Source organism: Sander vitreus, chromosome 18 (genome assembly GCF_031162955.1).
Source record: "Sander vitreus isolate 19-12246 chromosome 18, sanVit1, whole genome shotgun sequence".
Classification (NCBI taxonomy): Eukaryota; Metazoa; Chordata; class Actinopteri; order Perciformes; family Percidae; genus Sander; species Sander vitreus.
Window position 1 is genome coordinate 26,577,723 of NC_135872.1, and position 21,467 is coordinate 26,599,189.

The 21,467-nt window shown below is 40.4% G+C and overlaps 1 protein-coding gene across 1 annotated transcript in view; it reads left to right on the forward strand.

Moving 5' to 3' along the window:
- The first annotated feature begins 225 nt into the window (after nt 1-225).
- Nucleotides 226-21,467, forward strand: part of LOC144533317 (gamma-aminobutyric acid receptor subunit rho-2-like) — a 39,164-nt gene continuing 17,922 nt past the window's right edge. The window contains exons 1-3 of the mRNA XM_078274596.1: nt 226-347; nt 4,584-4,690; nt 17,258-17,325. Coding sequence (XP_078130722.1) covers nt 226-347; nt 4,584-4,690; nt 17,258-17,325 — 297 coding nt within the window. The remainder of the gene's footprint in view (nt 348-4,583; nt 4,691-17,257; nt 17,326-21,467) is intronic.

Sequence of the window (21,467 nt, forward strand, 5' to 3'; positions counted from 1 at the left end):
AAAAAAAAGCTCCTCTGGAGGGTGAAGACCAATCAGAGCGCTCACCAGATTTCACCATCCCGTCTCTCTCTGCAGAGCAGCCGGGCGCACTTGTCCGCCACAGTCCCTCGACTCTCACGCTCTTCCTCCTGCCTCTGACAGGAAGATGGTACCGCGCACAGAGTGTCCTGCACGCGAACTGAAGGCGTCGATCACCGACTCGCTGCGGGACTTTTAAACTCAATCATGCCGTGTTACGCCAGGTTTCTGTTTTTACTTCTGTGTTTGATCCTGCTCGGGGAGTGCAGGAAACCCAAAAGTAGGAAAAAGCGGTGGTCCGCGCCGGCGGAGAATCACAAGCCAGGCACGTAAGTACTGACAAACTTTCTTTATTTTTACTTCGATTAAAGTGAGATGTGAACTCTGACTTCCATAGATCATCCTAAGATAAATATCCAGCAGGAGAGCAGGGAAAAAAATCACATCATAGGCTACCTCTAAGAACTCACATTTACGCACAACTCTGTGCAATGGACCAATTAACACTTGTTAACACAGTATCAGTTTGCCAGCAAGCGTGCTACTGGGTTGTTAGAGATTGAGAGACAATAAAGTTTAGGGAGAGCAGCAGCTTTGCGGATTTTCCCTTCACTTAATTTCCAAGAACATCCAGAATGTCAACATTTACATGCAATCTGTTTAAAACCCATTCCAACCATTTTCCAGCCTAGATCATTCTGTGAGGTGATCGGCTGTGGTAACTGATACTACCCGCCGTCACGCCGCTATTTGGGGGGTTTATTGGTCGGAACCAAACGGTGGGAACAGAGCAGCTACAGAGCGCAGCGACCCGTTGTCCTTCACTGCGTGTAAAACTTCTGCATGTGTCCACATTCACAAGAGCAAAGAAAACCCTTCCATCCAGTTACAGTATTTTGAACGTTTTTTTCAGCTGAATGTAGGCTCTTTACTAGGATTGCCTTGACGGGAACATGAGGGTCTCCAAACAGAGCGACTGGAAAGTGGAGAGATTTTAGGAGGGGTATTCTCTTTAAGCCTGTTGTTCGGCTGGCAGTGGCGATTTTAGACCTTTTTTAGGGGGTCTCAAGCCCCACTAAATTTCATCTCAGCCCCCCCTAAAAATTATAATAATAAAAATTATTATTTAATCAATTTTAGTGCTTAGAGTTCGCGAACTTGTCTGTTAGTAACTGAGGCCAAACAATTACAGGTTCAAAGAAACAGGTTTAATATCCTGTGTCGCTATCGTCAATGCACCTGTAACCCCGTCAAGGAAAGTTTGATTTTCTATGTATTTATTGTTTACACCTCATTGTCATTTCATTTGATTCTGGTAGTCCATAAAGGGACTTTCGTAGTTTTTTCACATGTTCAATATTTTGCATTTATCTTCTACTGTTGTAATAATAAATACATATATTCATTGTTATCCAGTGCAATTACTGATTTAGCAGGGAGGGTTAACGCTTTTGCAAGGCACTGTATCAGTGTCACATTCTCATTAGGGGCTGAGCCCCCCCTAAAGGTCTGATCCTAGAATCGCCCCTGTTGGCTGGTACTTTTCCCCTGACTGTCACACTTCCGACAAATGTCCCTCAGCAGCATCTGCAGTTTTTTTTTCTCGTCTATGAATTTATAGTACTAGTAAAACATGGATTGTATGTGTTTGCCTAGCTGTAGCAGTACAATATGGAACGCAATTTAAGTCAATATTAAACTAATAAATACGGGCGCCTGGGTAGCTCACCTGGTGGAGCGCGCGCCCATATGCGGAGGTTTGCTCCTCGATGCAGTGGCCGTGGGTTCGGCTCTGACCTGCGGCCCTTTGCTGCATGTCATTCCCCCCTCTCTCTCCCCTTAAGGGTCTTCGGCTGTCCTGTATAAATGGAGGACTAAAATGCCCCAAAAATAATCTTTAAAAAAAAATAAATAATAATAAATACATACATAAGAATGCCTATAAAATAAATAAATAGTCACATGAAATAAGTCCTATAATAAAAAGGATTTAAGTTATGCAATACATATATAAATAAATAACTATAAATGTATAAATGAGTCACTACAGTTCAATAAATAAATAAATATAAATGTATAAATGAGTCAATATAGTTCAATAAATAAATACATAGTTATTTATTTAAAACAGGACTACTTTTATTTATCTCTTAGGGGATGTTATTTCATAATTCCACATTTCATTATTTTATCTTATTTTTTACGTTGGGCCACTCCTGGATCAGCCCTGGGCCCTGGGTCTTGCTCTTGCTGAATTTGAGTTGCTACAGCCGCTGAAGGTCTGTCTCTGCGAATTATGACGCTACACTAGCTTGGAAAAAAGCTTGGAACACTCAATTTGATGAACCAGACCTTACATGAGACAAGAATTAGCTAATATATAAGTCGCACCCCGCGGCCCCTTCGACTCATTCCGAGCAGCCAGGGGACTACTCAAATTCAGCCAGCGCAGACCCCAGCGCCGGGGCCCGGGTATCGCTCTGCCTGGATTAAGGCAGCGGGACCACAGTGTACGCTAGCTAGCTAATTCTTGTGCTGTTGCGTTGGTTTAAATCTGTGAGAAACCATGCCCTATTCATTTGAATATATCAGCTGGAAATGAAGAATGCTTGGAAATAAATGTGTCATTAGGAAATAAAAATCCCCTGTTATAAATAAATACGGAATTATGAAATAATCATTTATGAAACTATGTTGATTTATTTATATATTTATATGTACATGCATTTATATATTTATTGCCTCATTTATTTGTTTGGGATTTATTTCAGAGGCATATTTATTTATGTATTTATGTATGTATTTATTTGGTTATTTAATGTTGACTTAAATGGCATATCCATAGTACCAGGCAATGCTTTATTCCATCTTCTAACTGTAAAGCGTGTCCGTTGTCTTTCAAATATCTCGAGAACCGTTCGTCTGATCCAGTGGTGGAATCCAGTCGACGAAAATCTTTCAAACTGACCTTTGTCGATCTGAAATAAAGACAGATTCAGCAACTGCATGGCCTATTTCTCGCTTAAAATGTTTTCAGAAACACGTTTCAGTGAACTACGAGATCGTATTCTCAACGAGCCGCCATGACACTCTGTTGAAATTCTCGAGAAGCCAAACCCACGACACGCGTTCGTCCAATCAGCTGCCGGTCAGGGGCATGGAGCATCAACCATGGATGTATGACGTCGCGACACCACGCTTCAGTCGTGTCGGACAAATGGATCTTTACCGTAAAGCAGACTTTTAGCTTCAATAACAACGACAAAGGCACCTGACCAAGCGTCCGTATTTTACAAGATGGGAGTGAGAATGTGTTGAAAGATAATAATGAAGAGACTATGACAACACCGCCGTCATTAAGCACTGACTGTGGCAATATAAACATGCAATATCGTTGACGAAAAAGACAACACTAAAATGTAGTTAAGAAAGCTACAAGCAGCAATACAGGAGGCCAAGCAATCGGCCCGTCCCACACAGGCACGTTTTGAACGGGCAGGCACTGCACTAGTTTAAAAAAAAACTGCACTGCATTGTAGGACTGCAAATTTCCATTATTGATAAAGCTTCCTATTATTTTCTCCTTTTATTGTTGTCTTAAATTTGATCTTTGGTCTTTCACTTTACCAGAGCCCATGTCGAGCAGTCCAATACTGATGATATATAATTTACTATGATAGACTCAGAAAACCAGCAAATGTTCATTTTTGGGAAGCTAGAACCATAGCTTTCCTTTTGCCTTTTTGCTTAGAAAATGATTAACAAGTCACAGTTGTTGCTGATTACAGTATATTTCTGTTAATTGATGAATCTACTATTTTTTTCAGCACTACTTTAGAGACATTTCGACACAAGTTTTGAACTTTTAAGGGCCCTTATCTAAGCCAAATCGTTTTCTTATTTCTAAAGCAATCAGGAAAGACTTCATTTAAGAGTGAAATAGTTTAATGAACATGGTGCATAATGGGTTGACATGATTAGAGTCTTTGGCGATTAGACTCCATCGCAATGTTAATTTATAAGGGGTATAGAGGCCGTGGATATATAGGAATATCCCCCCGATGAGGTCTAGACACTGGTGGAGGTGATGAAGAGATAAAGGAAGTCTTGATGGATGTGATGTGAAGCGGGGATTCTGATGGAGGAACCCTTGGTGCTGGGAATGATGAGAACTGGAGGTGAATGGGGTAGAGGAGGGTTGCATCAATTTAGCCTGAAATGATAACTGGCAGCAGCGGAGAGTAGAACAGATTTAAAGTTTCAATGCAACAACACGATAGCTCATGGAGATTGTGGCAAATCTGGTTGGTTTAACTGAAAGAGTCCACATTCAGCTGAGGACAATGCGGATGATAAGGATGGGAGAGAGAGAAATGTGAAGTTAGACAAACTTGCTCTTGCCTTCCCCTACCTCCACTCATGTATTTATAAAGTATAAGTCTGCTGATATTCTAAGTGTTCCTGAAAATAGTCCCCAAAAAATGCCTTCTGTGTGAGTAACAATCAATAAAAAATACAGTGACCAAACTCTAACGGCACCTCTCTGTCTGCTTGCCTGTTGCCAGTCCTCTGTCAAAGAAGGTTGCAGATGGAACCAAAGCCCGAAAGATGAAGACCAGCCACCTTCTGCGCATAGACGAGCATGACTTTACCATGAGGCCCGCCTTTGCAGGTAAGCTCTGTTAGCTTTAGGAGACATGCCGCTGCTTGTAGTCAGTGATCATGTCGGCGACGAGAATGAGAACGAACTTTACATTTTTTTTTTATTATTATTTGTTCTTGTGTCTTTGAAGAAGTGTGTTTTGTGAGTGATGTCACACACACCAACAGGATTAGATTAGGTTCACCCTTTGAACATGAATGTGAAGTGAATGTTGATGCCACGCTGGTCTATATCCTTCGCGTTCCACTTCTGGGATTGCTCCGGTGCTGCAGGAAATTACGCCAGATGCATGTATTTTCCGTTTCCTTCCGCTTTCTTTGTGTTGGAATTTTAAATCTCTGTGCAGAGTTTAGCACCGCCCATGATGATCCTGATTGATTTAAAGAAATGCCATTAAACCAGAGCACGTTTTCCTCCCATCCCCAAAGGCTGTGAGTAGCCTGACCCTAGCCTCGTGAGACCGTCCTGATCTCGCGAGCTCCAGTTTTCCACTCGCAGATCAGTCTGGCATCTTGAGACAGAGAAAATTTTGAGGTGTTTGCCAAACGACCGACCAATCAGCGTTAGTTTTGAGGCGGGTTTAGGTGTCACGCAACGAGAACAACATGGCGGCTTCCACGGATGAGATGAGCGTAGCTATTGCTCTTCTCCCCACTGGTTTCGGCAAGAGTTTGATTGAGTTGAGTTGATCTGATTGGTTGATTTGGCCCGTCTATCACCAACATAGGTGGTGATAGACAGATGGTTTATCCAATCAGCTAACCAGTATTTTCGGAAAGTTCCCAGACGGATATGCCGAGCAAATGCGAAGCAATCCATCTGGCGGAGTCAGGTTAGCCTGACCCTCCTTCAGCTCGTTTTGGAGGAGGGTCTGGCAAAGCGAGACTAATGCCACGCTGACTGTGAAAGCAGAAGCAGAAGGTTTATTTCCCCCACTTCTCTTCCATTCGACTGCCAAACCTAAAGAGCACACAAGTAGGCGAGATGTGGAGCTCACAGCCCCGGGCTAAAGCCTCAGCAGGTTAAGGCCCTGACACACCAAGGCGACCGTTGGCCCAATGCAATGACGTTCGAATGTTCCTTCTAAAAAAACACATAGGTTTGAACGATTGGAATATCTATTTTTGCACATTATGTCCATATAATGGCAAACATATGTACAACGAGATACATAACATTAATAAACTAATGTTCTACCGGGCCGGCCACTAAATTATTAAAATGCAACAATGTAATGTTTCATTCACAAGATCTTGTCAAATCGTAGGAAAGCACCAGAGTGACAACCTTGTTTGGCTTATTTTCTGTGTAGCATGAAGTTATGTTAGGTGGGTGGAAGCCGCCTGCTGGTATGTAGAGTTATTTCCTTGCATGCATGTGCAGTACGTATGTGGTACTTAGCTGTCGGCTGTAATCTCAGTGCTAATTTTTAGCCAAGACAAAGGCGACGTGGGGCGACGCCACTAGTCCTTGACCATTGGCTTGGTGTGTCAGGGCCTTTACACTGTAAACACATCCTGACGCAGAGCTGAGCAGAGGTCATCCTGTAGAAACACCTGAGGCCATTATTTGTCACCTCAGATTTTTTGCATTTTTCAGCACTGACACTAATCAGTCATGTGTTGGGCCCAAGCAAAAGTCACTGGGCGTTGTGTGTGTCCATGCTTTACAATTTTGAATGTCAGGACAATGGCACTGCTGCTGGGGTTTGGGGATGCAATTAAAAATAAGAAGCTTATTTGTTGAACCATTCAGTCCCATTCTCTGGTATTTAGCATTAACGGGTCCTGTTGAAGCACAGGAGGAGGTGGCGAGATAAATGAAACGCCCCACAGTGAATTTCATGCTCCTCTGGGACTACAGTTGCAGCCACAGATGGGAGCGTGGATCCCACTGATATATTGCGTCTGTCAGCTTTTGTTTGCCGGCGCAGGCAGCTTCTGTGGCAGCAGAAGAAGAAGAACGTGATCGTCTTATTCAAACATCATCAGAAGCTGACTTGTGTAAGTGCCGTGCTGCGGCCTGTGAGACTGCCATGCGTTGATTTGGCTGAGGAAAAAGTGTGTGTGTAGCAGCTGCTGTGGTTCCTCCTGGCTTCAAAAGGAGCAACTGCAGTGTTACTAATGAAAGCCTCTTACACGGCCTCTTCTGGAAAATTATCGAGAACGACGCTGTTACGTGCCAATGGGGATGTTCGTGTAGGGAGAAAATTCCCAAGTTACAATCAGACAAATCCTGACTGTGGAGTATTGTATTGTCCAAATGTACACAATAAACTGCTATGTTGTGATCCCATACCCAAAGAACAAAGATATTGAATAGAAAAATGTTCATTGTTTGGTTTAGATTCTTCTGCTTCTACAGTATGCCTAAAAGAGCAACAGTGGATTAGGTTTGTATAATCAAAAGTGTGCAGGCGGAGCTGTACAGTTTGAGAAAATTTCTGTTATCATAATTAGAGCACCTGCACTGCTCCCTTTGGGCAGTCCCCTACTGTGGTCTGACAAATCAAACACAGGAAGCTGAAGGGAAGAAGACATTTGTTTGGATGGAATATTTGTCATCACATCAAGTTGTGATTTCCTGGGTACATCTATTTATGGAGCTTCTCCTTCCTGTCTGCCTCGGGTTTAAAAAAAAAAAAAAACATCTAATGGGGTGGATAGACCTGCCATGCATTAGTCACATTTGCATTAAAGAGACTGGTTTTTTTTACCCTCATTCCACCCACAGGATTCCGAAGAACCCTCCACCAAATGCATCCTTTCACTTGGATTTCTTTATAGCCTCAGCAGTATAGTGTCTAATGCTGTCTAATCTAGCCAGGGTAAACCAACAGTGGATATATAGTTGCTAATCCATGAAAAGAGGAGCAGTCCAGCATCATTAGGTGGAATGGATAGGGTGTTTTTCTCCCTCTATTCTAGACACATTTGTAGAAATTACAATATCTCCGATTACAGCTGCAAATTGCAGCTGTAATCGGAGATATCTGACTTTCTGTAAAAGCTTTTGATATTCTTTTTTTTTTTTTTTTTTGGCCCAAAAGAGGATTCTTAAAGAAACTGACGCAAAAGAATATCTGTGTCAAGCAAAAGGTATGAAGAATTACTTTAATGCAAAACACAGAAACAAAAAGGATCAGTTCACACAGATTACATAAAACAGACTGGCAGTGCCCAACATCACTCACTTGTTAAGTCATTCACTGTTCCTTATATCAGTGGTTCCCAGCATTTATGGCTTGTGACCCCTTAAAATTAAGCATTGTCTAGTTATGGTTTTAGTGTGAACGTGATTTGTGAGCAGCACACATACAAAAATCCATTCCCCCCTATTGTATGGGGTGGAAGCAGACATTTTAAAGATAGATATATCTTTAAACCTGGACACATCAACTTGCTCAGTTAAGGGCAGTTAGTAGAAGTAGTTTTAGTTTTGTTGGTTGCGATTTGACTAAGCACAAGTGTTAAGAGAATTATGTGCCACTAAATCTCAGTATCGACAGAAATGAAAAGGGCATTAAGGTGATGAAGGTGATTCTTTTTGAACTTCTTTTTATTTCCTTTGCAAATCAAACAGTATACTCAACTGTTCAGAGACACAATACAGGCATACATGTCTTAGGGGTCAGTCCATGGATTTCAGCATCACCTTAACATCCACTCATAGTTCGCAGGGATGAGCGACATTCCTCCAGCAACACAAGGAAGATACAAATGCAAACAATTTGAAACAAAAAACTAAATGAGCACAGAGAAAATAATAATAATAATAATAATAATAATAATAATAATAATAATAATAATAAATAAATAAATAAATAAATAAATAAATAAAAATAATAATTAAATAGTAGTGTTTAAGTAAGCATTCACATGAATTGTTTCACTTACACTTAGGTTATATCATTTGAAAAAGTATGTTATAATCGGAGACCATTTAGTCAGAAATATTTCTGTTTTTAGTTGTGGTTATACTTTCCATGTGGTAAACCTCCAAAACTTGTTCCCTCCATTGTGTTTAAGGTGATGATTATTACCTAATCCTGTAAACCTGTCTTATTAGATGGGCCCTACGTGAAATATACGTTGATCAAATTACCACAAATTAATTTCACACACTGTTAAAAATTAATTTCACACACTTGCAAACATCCGTAGGAGAACTGTCTGGAGGAATTTACTATTACGGGCAAATTTTGACGAAGTTGCCAAGTGTAGTCTGCTAGGGTATATGGGCATTTGAAGGAGACTGCACATGCATAGCGAGCTGGGGAAAAAGGGGCAACAGCTAATTTTTTCCTCCTTCAATGGATGAATTCAGCCCTACCTGTGGGAACTGGCCTTTTATTTCTTTATTTCTACTTGCCTGCTCAGAAATACAACGTTTCATTAGATTAGCATATACCAGTAAAAACAGGATGAAAAAACTTAGGAAATTGCCTTCACAAGTGAATCATTCCCCTGTTGCCTAAATATTTTAAAATCCCTGAACGTCTGCTGGCACACATCAAAAACCCCAAAAAGTCCCATGGCATGAAAATGTCACTTTATGAGGTTTTTTAACATTAATATGCGTTCCCCTAGCCTGCCTATGGTCCCCCAGTGTATGGTGCTGAAACAGTCTCATAAGAATATGTAACTTGTGAAACACAAGTCACAAATGAATGCAGAGTGATTTGTATCCGCAAATGTGTATCTGTGGCTGTGCATCTAATTTGTAACTCGTATTTCATCATTTGTAAATTAACTTGTATGTATGTAAACAATGTAAATATACGTGTAAATCTCCTATGTGTGTGGGTACTTTTGAGACTGTTTTTCCGCGCCGTTTGTGGTAAGAAGCAATTCGTAACTCAGGTGTCGATCCCAGCACTCTCCAGTAGATGGCGGTGTTAAGTGACGATCCCAGCCCTTTCCAATAGATGGCAGTAATGCAACACTTATGGATGCCAACTGCTGTTAAACCACATGAAGAAGCCTTGTCAAATGTTTCAGAGAGACGGTTTGCACCATAGACATAATAGAATCTACTTGATGTTCCTCCAGGTAAGTTGATATTATTAGGACTTTGTCGTCAGATAAATTGCATTTATGTTTTCAGCATCATTGTTGCTGCGCATTTACAATTTTCTTTGTGTTGTTATGGTGGCAGTGACAGTTTGCTACTTTTTAAGAGCGTGCTAACGGCAAATAGCGATGTTAACTTAGCTCATTAAAGTCAGGAATTTGCAGTCTGAAATATTAAGCGCTGCTTAAACTGTTAGTGGGCCCAGTTGTAAAGCTAGTGAATAGATTTGGTAGGCCTATCATGTGAAACTAGATGATCTAAGGAATCAATCGATGATGTTGTAAGTAAAACTTTGAAGAATTTAAATGTAACGTTTGCTCGACATATTGTAACCATGTTTATTAGTACAGTAATTGCTTCTCCTGTAAGACAAAATGTATGTGCAGTTGTACACTCTGACAAAAAATGATAGTTTAATCACTGAATCTGCCATGTTTTACAGATCTGACTGATCAGATGCTGTCCTGAACACCTGTTTGACGAGGTTTACCTGGACCCACAAGACTCTCCTCACAGTATGAATGTATTGTGGGACAGGTGCCATACTTCTGCCAAGTGATGGTCTGAAGACAACACAGCAGCATCAGGAAAGATTCAATATCCACAGGATGACTTCTGTGACCTGAGAGCCTACATTACCAGCTGACACATCCTCAGTAGAAAATAAACCCTTTAGACTGGTGGAGGACATGACCTGGACAGTTATCTAGTACTCTGTGCATTATGTATACACACTTTATATTTCCATTTCATTGACGATGAATAAAGTACTTTATTTCTAAACAGGGTTTGGTCATTTTTAAGTTAAGTAGTAAGGCTCGTAAGTGTTATATAACATGTTTTGTTTAAACAGGTGATATGTCTGATTTAATGCATGTAGAAGGGTCAAACACTAAGTCCATTTCACATCCTGACTATAAAAATGTAATCCTTTAAGACAGGTTATAGTGACAGTAAGCAACACAAAACATTTAACAGTTATAAACTTTATTGTTTTGACAGATGACAATATTAATAAAACGAAAGTATTTTGGAAAGTGTATTAAATCTAATCTGCAGTGTGAAAAACATTTCACAGCATAAATATAACGGACGGATAAAAACTTCAAGTGAAATTCTATTAGTTACTTTGTGAAACAAGAGTCCCTTTCACACAGCCTGATCAATGTCTATGGACAGTACAGTCCAGGGCTGGCGATTGCTATAGGCGAACTAGGCAATTGCCAAGGGCGTCAAATATGTTGGGGGTGCCGTGTCGCCCTTCGGTCTACTTCTCTTTAATAATTGAATCAGAATGACAAGCGAAATAAAACACGTTTATTAAACATGATCATCCTAGGTCCCCCCCTCAGCCACACGTTTACTTGTCAACCTGATTATTAGATTGAACTGATAATTATTGTTGATCATTTCCTAATTAGGGGAAAACTTCAAACTAATGATTTAGTTTGCAGTCTATGGGTCAGACTCAAACACACGGAGCTCTGAAGCAGACCTGTGCGTCGCTTAGTGTCCACTCTCTCTGTAACAATAGAGACGAGCAGCGGCACAGACCACGGAGCTGCTGCAGCGCGCCTTCCATGGTCTGTGCAGCTTCAGGTTTATAATGGACGCACTCTGCTGTGGGCATGCTGCAGCAGATGTGTCCCGTTTGTGCTCCGTGTATTTCTGCCGTAGTTCGGATGTTCCGATGTAGAGTAACGTACAGCCACTTCCCTAAACTTTGTCTCATTCAGAGACCAGAGTCTCAAACGAGGCTCTGAGTCTGTCAGACGGTCTGAGATCTACCGTATCAGCAGAGCAATCCCGTAATGCACAGCAGACTGTGGTGCAGGTAGATTATTTTCTGAAATATTGTGACTTTATCTTGTAATAACCTGTTATCACTTTATTTTTCTCAAAATATCACGACTCCTCCAAATCTCAGAGAGCACAGATGAGATATATTTTGAATGTGCACAAAGTTGTGAACATGAGCAGAAATCTTGCTCAAACACATCTGAAATATTACAGTCCAAGGGTTTATTAATTCATTAAAATGAATTAATGTATCACTGAGGTGAATAATTGTCATATGCACATTTAAGGAGGTTAATTCCCCAACAAAAGACGCAAAAGAGGAGGGAGGAGTAAATGATGCTAGGCTACATGTGTGGTGACTCAGATATAATTAGAAAAGTTGATCTACAGGAGAATAAATAGATGAAAAAAACTCAATCTCGCCTAGGGCAACCAAAGGGCTAGACCCGGCCCTGGTACAGTCCTTACAGTAGCTGTTTTTTTTCAGCAGAGAAAAAGGATTCAAACGCTTATTATATGGGATTCTCAGACATTTTCGCCCATCTGTTAAGTTACCGCTAACGCAGACAACACTTCCTGTTATCTATGATACGCTTTAAAGCCTCCAACCACAAAACGGCTGGATGCTTTTATTTTGAAAACCCCGGAACAGATACTATTCGAGCTAGCAAAGCCTCGATAGCGATACGGAAAACAATATTTATTTTTTATACTTATTTTACCCAACCACAAAAGTACTGAACAATCCTAACAACAAGTAGTAAAAGTATAAACATGTTTAAACACGATGTTACATGTTTAGACTCGACGTACCGAGTCGGGTGAGCCGAAGGCGATAAACTAGCATGTACGAACGTGTATATAATTAGCACAATGGTCGCGTAGCGTAGCAACCCCTAAACTCCTAACTCTCATCCACATCAAACAGCAGAAATAACAGCTGGTTTAACAAAGAAATACAATATCACAATGCAGCAGATATACTTACTATTCTCATTTACGCACACTCTGAAGAAAAGGTGCCGCTCACAACTACAATCCAACTGACCGACTAACTCTATCATACTGCTGTCACGTCAGCTATAATATACCAACCAGCACACACTTTGGCTACCCTGTTACCAGCAATGAATAAACGGGAGTAAACGTGAAACATAAAACACAATATGATCAACTGTACTAAATAATAGCAACACTAACATAACTTTGCGCTTAATAATATTTCAGACTGCCATAACGAGCTAGCTAGCTAAGTTAGCGTCGCTGTTCAAGCTGTACAAGAACGTGAATGTTAGCACACTCTAAAAAGTAGCGAGCTGTCACTGCCACCATAACAACACAAAGCGAATTGTAAATGCACTGCAACAATGATGCTGAAAACATGAATGTAATTTATCTGACGACAAAGTCCTAATAATATCAACTTACCTAGAGGAACATCAAGTAGATTTTGAGAACGGTTTAGCTAGGCTTCTTCACAGCTTTCATTTATTTTAACAGCGGTTGGAATCCATAAGAGTTGCATTACCGCCATCTACTGGAGAGTGCTGGGATTGACACCTGAGTTACGAATTGCTTCTGACCACAAACGGCACGGAAAAACAGTCTCATAAGTACCCACACACATAGGAGATTTACACATATTTTTACATTGAAAAAAACTAAGTTAATTTACAAATGATGAAATACGCATTTGCAGATACAAATCACTCTGCATTAATTTGTGAATTGTGTTTCACAAGTCACAAATTAGAGACACAGATACAACACAGATTTACGAATACAAATCACTCTGTGTTCATTTGTGAATTGTGTTTTACAAGTTACAAATTCTTATGAGACTGTTTTAGCACCATACCCAGTGGCTAGAAATGGCAATAGGTGTAAACCGAACCCTGGCTATCCTGCTCTGCCTTTGAGAAAAATGAAAGCTCAGATGGGCCACTCTTTCTCTGCTTTGCCTGCCCAGAGAATTTGGCCCACCCATGAGAGAGAGGCATCATGGCTTTCAAACGAGCAAAGTGGCAGTTGGTCAAGGCCCCACCCTCCACCTTGCCCCCCCTCTCCTCCTCAATAGCATTTAAAGCTACAGACACAGAAATGGCACATCCTAAGGAAAGCTCATTGTGGGACTGGCTCTAGTGGCTGTAATTCTGCACCAAGGCTGAATTTCGGGAAAGAGACTTCAGACCACTAAGGTCTATATAAAAGCAACCAAAGAGCACCATGTCATGGGACCTTTAATGATAATTTTGTAGCCTACAGTACAAGTGTAACTTTCTTAATTAGAGACATTATGAAGTTCTATCCACAGAGAGAAATGAAAGTCTATATACACAGTGACTCAAATAATTAGCCTGATAAAAAATTCATATGCTGGATAAATCCCCAAATGTAGCTAATAAAATGTTTGCTTTTATGTCACGTTGTGAATACGTACGGATTATGTGCTTTTGTTTTTGCTTCTATGCTTTGACGACAATTCCATTTTAAAGAGTAAGACGTGATATTGAATGAAGCCGTTGGGGTTTAGTAGAGCTCTCAGTAAAGCAGAACCGTGAAACTATCAATGCTTGTTCTGCGTGCTACGTGTGCCCATAAACAGGCTGTTTCATAGTGTTTGCTCCTCTGTGATGTTGATACTCAGTCGTGTGGTGTTCATGTTTGTGGGACCATGAGGTCAGGGGGAAAACACTGGCTGGCGCAATCTTGCTACATGCCCCATTTGAAAAGACAAGGAAGCGCTACTGAGAGCTACAAGGGCCAACAGGAATTATGATGTGGAGCATTGCTATGACGCATTCATGGGTCTCATCTGATAATCAGTGACGTGGAATAATTTGCTGATGCTGTCAGCTCAAAATAGAAAACGGAAATCTTCTAGCAAAACCACACACAGGACATTTCATGTATGCCTAATTGTCGTGCTTGAACACACACAAACTTCACTTTATCAGCCTCGATTTGAGGTCAACATTTTGAACATTGAAGCACAGAAAATGGGCTCTCATATCCTGATATTTTGGGAACATACACAGCTACATCCCTCTTCTGAACTGAAGGACTTTTTTTTTACCACTCCTGTGTCCTCACAGTGCAGTTCAGCTCAGAATGGGTTCTGACTGTGGCCCCCTGTGACCCAGCTGCATAGGGGGCTGAAATGCAGCAAAATAACAGAGCCATCCTGCTCCATCAGCACCGCTGGTCCAGGCTTTTTTCACAGCAGGTGTCTAGTGTTATGTCCACTGAGGCAACATGTCAGCACAAGCTTTGCTGAATCTGGCACGTGATACGTGGCATATGGTGTGAGTAAGAGTAGGGAGGACACTCTGCTGACAGCTGGAACTGGGCATGAGTTGATATCCCCCCTTCCAGGTAGCAGCTTTGCTGTGCCACCAGTTACGTAAGGCTGGCATCCACTGCTGCTCAGATTAACAATAATACAGCAGTCAATGTGCCTTTCATACACAAGTGACAGAAGGGTGTGTGAATGTATTTTGCTATTAATGCTGAGGGCAAAAAAATGTAACACTGTAGAACACAAGGCAACATTTCACCTCACTTTATTTGCACAAATTTCACAGATGGAGTGTTTTTGCAGTACATGTTCATTTCCCTCAAACAGCCAAACCATAATGATAATCTTTATTTATAGAGCACTTTTCAAAATCTACAAAGTGCTTAACAAAACAGCAAAGCAAAACAGACCAGTCATAAAAAAATCTGGTTTTTATAACTAATAAAATAAACTAAAACTAAAAAAAGAGGTGTATACAATCCCGCACAGTGTAGGTTAGAATAGTAAAAACATTTTAAATGAAATAAAAGACTGTTCAAAGTAGATCCAAGCTTGAATAAATTCAGGAATGGCTCTACGATAAAATTAGTTTTAAGAACGCACTTAAAGGAGATCACTGACTCAGCGGACCTAATATCCTTGTGGAAGATTGTTCCAGAGCCTCAGGGCCCTGACTGCAAACGCTCTGTCCCTTTAGGTTTCAGCCGGGCATCTGGAACAGACAAAAGACCTCTGCCCAAAATACTCATCTCAAAATACTTACTGGCATATACGGTCCAAGGAGTTTAGAGATATAGCTGGGTGCTAGGCCATGAAAAGCCTTAAAAGTGATCAGTCAAATCTTCAAATCAGTGTAAAGAGGCCTATGTACCAACTCTATATCTTTCTAGAAATGAATGCACCATTTCTCCTCCACTCTCTTTCCTTTTCCTCTTGACTGCATACATTAATGAAGTGAAGTCATAAAACCTCAGGAGAAGTGATAAGCTCACATTTCTTGCTGAAGTTGAAACATTTTCAGCTCGTGGAGGCATGTCTTCACCTCAATTTCCTGCTGTTCATGTCCACTCACTCATGTTACACTTCTTAAAAAAACATTGTCAGAAGAATTCATCCTCTGTGGAACATGAATGTGCTCATTAACTTTCATGGCAGTCCGTCCCTTAGATTTTAATCCTTTTAAAGATTTGAAGTCCTTGTATGTAAATGACAAAATAGTGTAAGTTGTAGTTCTGCACCTTCCAAAACAGACCATATTACCATTATAAAAATTAGCATTTTCTGATCTCCTACCTCTATGCTTAATGTTTGCTTGAGTTTAGGAAACTCAAAGTCCTTGGTTAAGGTTAAGGATCATGATTAAAAGAAACCAACATCGCCTGTTGGTTGATAGTTCTTTTTTTTGGCACCTTCAGACATACAAAACAAATTCCATAACGTGTAACAGACAATAGCAGATGGTGCACAGAACAGATAAACACAGATTGAACAAGAACAAAAACCCTCTCCCACCCCCCACCATCTGCGGTCTCGAGGAAAATAAAGAACAAACAAAAAAACAAAAAAAACAAACAAACAGTAAACAGCGTTGAGCTATCATTTTCTTCGTTGCAGTTGAGCCGGCTAGCCAGATTGTCCTCTGTCTCCCAAGCAGGTGTAATTTAGAGTCATCATTAAGCAACAAAACAATCGGGTCAGTAGGGATTAGATATCCTATCACATCAGATATTATTGATGTTGTTTTATTCCAGAAATCATGCACCTGTTCACACTCACAGACCATATGTAGTAGAGTTCCAGTTTGTTCAGGTTGACAGAATGTACAATAGGGAGTGGAAATGGCTTTCAAGACATATCTCTTTTGAGGAGTCCAATATGTCCTATGACATATGTTGAAGTGGATATACTGGTGGTTTGGGTTCTTGGAACAGTGGAAAATGTTGTCCCAAACTGTCTCCCAATTAATTGCGTTCCCCTCAGGGCTCAGCTCTCATTCCCATTTCTTTACTATTGGGAGTTCTCCTATGGATACTTGCATCAGTTTAGCATAAATCTTGGACACTAATCCTCTCACAGGGAAATCAAAAAAACATTTAATGATTGAGTGTGCCTCAAGACTGTTTCCCCATAGCACTCTGTAACATTTTAGGGCTGATCTTAAACAAAGATACAAGTAGAAGGATGTCCTGGGGACCTCAAAACTAGCTCTCAGGTCTTCAAAACTCAACATACCTTTCTCATTGAATAGCTGGTCTAAAGTATAAATACATCTGTCACTGATTTTCGTCTTCCAAATCTTGATCCAAGTCTGCACTATGATGTAACAAAACAAATATAGTCAATGGGCCTGCCATATTGTGCAGTACAGTGCAGCAAACTCTAATCTGTTTGATATTTATCTGCAGGTCCAGCTGTCCCTGTTGGAGTGGATGTGCAGGTGGAGAGCTTGGACAGCATATCAGAGGTGGACATGGTAAGTGGCTTGAATGTGTTAAATGCCATACGGTACACAGTAACTTTGCAGGCAAATTGATTACTTATAATGTAGCAGCTGTAATCTGACTTCAAAAAGAACTAGAATCTACTGAAAATTAGTGAAAATAGATTCAGTTTGGGCGTAAAAATAGAGGATTACTCAGATTATTCTGTCTCTCTAGTTTAATATTCAACCAGGTTTGATAGCAAAGACCAAAACAAACTCAAAAGTAATGAGATTATGGAAGAAGTAAAAGTGTAATGTCATTAATGCTACTATTCCACTGGATTATGGTACTGGTGGCAAATGTCTCCAGTAAATCTGTGACAGATTCAGTTTGCAACTGTGCAGCTGTCGCTGACTTTAACAAATGAGCTCATAGTGCTTCAACACATGGGGAAAGAAGCTCTCCTCAGACAAAGCAGTTAATGAGGCAGGAACATTTTTCATTAACAGCATGAGAATGGACACATGAGTACAACAGTGACTAAGATTGTGTTCACACTTGTCTTCTTAATCCAACTTTTTTGATTGGACTCACCAGATCAGATTTGTCCTTTATCAGATGTCTTTGTTTTGCCACTGGCATTAGAGGGATTCTGTGCTTTGAACTGATGAATATAACATTTTAGTAATAGTCATTTAGCTGTTCAGTTACATAATCAATCAATTACAAAAGCTCAATGGTAAGAATTGTTTATTTTGCTCAAAGTCAGACTGAATGCATGTTAAGTAATGTTATTCAATTCAATTCAATTTTAATTATTAAATCAACCTTCTGTTCTGGAACCATACATTTGGATCCAAAACTGTCATCCTGATGTTGTGTAAGCTCCTGTTTGAAAGGACAACCAAGGATTAGATTTAATTTGGATCCCAGTGTTGTGTATTTAATTGTTTAGGAAAAAAAAAGGCGGGGGGGGGGGTCTGAAATTAATGATTCCAGACTATGGCTGATCTTAATGACATTATGTCATATCACAAAGCTGCAGGATGCTAAACAGTTTCACAGCAGAGCAATCTTTTGATTCATTTAGAGGTAAACAGGCTAAGCAAAGATGAGACTTAGAGAAGAATATAGATGGTATATTTTGTCAACATATCTTATGGAAAGACTCAAACCAACAATGTGTTAGTCCGGTTCTCAATACCTTCTAATTTTTCCTACTCTGTCATTTCTCTCAGCTCCAAGCCCATTGGTTCATATTTAAAATATTATAAAACACTAGCACAAGTAAAGAAGAGTCATAAAGTCATAGCACTCGCCAGGGGTGCCCTCTGAGACCTCTCCACTTTGTCTTGGCCATCAAACCCTTGGCTTTAGCTGTGAGATGTAATCACTCCATTCTGGGCATAAATAGAGGGTATAAAAAATAAGACTTCCCGCGCTCAACTCACATTAAAACTTAGAAGACTTTGAAGACTGGGTTCTGGATCCTTAATGCGGATAATAATACATAAAGGTACTTCAGACAGCACTCCAACTAACTAATTTTATTTCCATGATTTTGATAAGGGTCAGAATTGATATGACACATGAGACAGATGAGTGGTGTGTGTTTGTGTGAAGCCGGTTTAACCCAGCCCAAGCGGCAGGTGGGAGCGATTCATTGAAGGATTGATTCAGGAAGAAAAAAAAAAGGAGAAGCTGGAGGCTTCAAGCAACAACACAAACGAAAGCTGAAACCACGAGCTGAAAGAAAGGCACTATTCGAAAGATTGTTTTCCCGGCAACACGACTTTTGGTAAATACACCTTTTAAAACCAGAACTACAACACATAAATCGGGCTTGCGGAGTCCCGAAGCCGATGAAACAACGCTGGAAAGCATACCCGGAGCATAGGTTGCTCCCTACAGCGTGGACACCAAAGCTGGCAGGTTTTGGATCACAAATTGAAACAGCAGCTGCGTGAGTCAGTTTAACACAGCACAACCCCTCTTAAGAAGTAAAGTATACACTCATCTAAACCTGTTTGAGTCGTGACTCACTCAGATCTTTCACCCGTGACTTTAAATTAACTCATGAGTCGCGAGTTTCTAGTATCATTAACCTTGGATCAGATGAGTCCTACTACAATTCAATCTAAAACGATAACAGCGCCACACACAAACCTCTTGCAACATTAGCTACTACTAGTCCTAGCCATCTTAGCTGCCAAAAGCTTTATAACTTACAATTTTGTAGGCAACCACAACTCCACAAGTCAACTCAAGTGACTAAGTGAGCAGAGACAGTCCGAGACAGGTGATATGAACTCCCTGACCTGCAGATTCAGAGCCGGAAACTTTGCAAGCTCGCAGACCATGGGACTCACTCGAGGACCCATGAGCCATGATGACTCATGAGTCCTCGCGAATCAGCCGGCTACGTTGTCATGAGTGGATCTGTAGAGCGATTTAAGTCTCTCTTCTAGTCAGGGTGAAAAGCCAATCCACAACAAAAGCCATTCTTTCACTTCTGAAATAACACACAATGTTCTGCACGTAGCCTAGGCCTACTGTAGGTTTGGTGTATGAATGTAGTATATTAAAAGGCAATTAGGTCGAGCAGACAGTCCGAAACATTGCAAGCTCGCCTCGACCCGCAGACCATGGGACTCATGAGTTATTATGACTCATGAGTCCTCGAGTGAGTCATAATAACTCAGTCAGTCGCGCGAATCAGCCGGCTATGTTGTCATGAGTGGATCTGTAGCAGATGAGCGAGTGAAGTCTCTCCTCGAGTCAGGGTGAAAAGCAAATCCACAACAAAAGCCATTCTTTCACTTCTGAAAGAACATGCTTATAGGTTATAGGTTTGGTGTATAGATGTAGCATATCAAAATTAGGTTGATCGATTTAAAAAAAAGAAAAAAAGAAATATATATATTAATTTATTCACTTCGGGCATTTCTACGTTCCTGTTTCTATGTCTACATTGAAAGCCTATATATCAGATCTGAAATAGTGAGTCTGCACCGAGTGAATCCTCAGAACTTCCTACTACGTTAGTGGTTAGAGACAATGGGCTAGGACTGAGTTTCATTGGTGATTTAGCAATACTGACTCAAGTGACTCAAGTGACTCGCACAACCCGATCAGTTTAGTGAGTGACTCAGAATAACCCGAAGCCTTAAAAGAAATCAAGTTTGCCAGGCCTACACTCATCCAAGCGAGCTCAGGTCTCATTCTTATGTTAAATACAAACACGCAGGGAGAGGAGACAGTGTGTTTGATGTTGCGAGCTAGGTTGGCCTTTGGTGGCTGTGTTCCTTTCCTCTGCCAGCCAATGTTGGCTTAGCCGTGTACCTTTATACATAAATAAAGGGAACATGGAAAACAAAGTTTCCCTTTATGCCGACGATCTTCTCCTCTACGTGTCTCATGCTGAAACTTCGATTCCCTTAATCCTTGATTTGTTACAACTGTTTGGGTAGAGCTCAGGATATAAATTAAACCTGCATAAAGACATAGCACTGACTCAGTAATGTCATTTTCACAGCAATACATGTCTAATGTTTGCTAACATTAGCCACCATACTGAAAGCAGACCAGAACCTCTGAGTGTGCTGTAGTTTTTGTTAAGGAATTCGGCACTGTTTTGTGGCAATGATGAGGTAATATTGATTGCTAAAATGTACCATAGCAGTAGCAAAAGTAAAGAAATGTCATAAAGTCAGTGAACCATTACACAGTGATATTTATCTAAAGTTGGCTTGTTATTAGTTAATTTTAGACACTAGTGTGTTTTATTGCTAATGAATTCAACTTAATATTTTGTGGAAATTATGAGATCATGGTTAATGCTCAAATGTAGTATAACAGTAGTAGAGAAAAGTCATAAAGACAGCTACACAGCAATGTCTATTCACATTTGCAAAAATTAGCCATCATAACCTACTGGTTATGATGGCTGCAAAAACTGCAAAACCATAAATCAAAGTTAAAGAAAATCACCTGTGGGGTCCCCCAGGGGTCAGTGTTGGGACCATTGCTGTTTAACTTGTATATAAATAATGTATGGGAGGTGTCAAATAAATTGAAAACCATTTTATTTGCTGATGACACTAATTTAATCTGTTCTGGGGAAAAACAACTCTTGGATACAGTGGAAAATGAATTAAAAAAGATGAAAAGTTGGTTTGATGCAAATAAACTA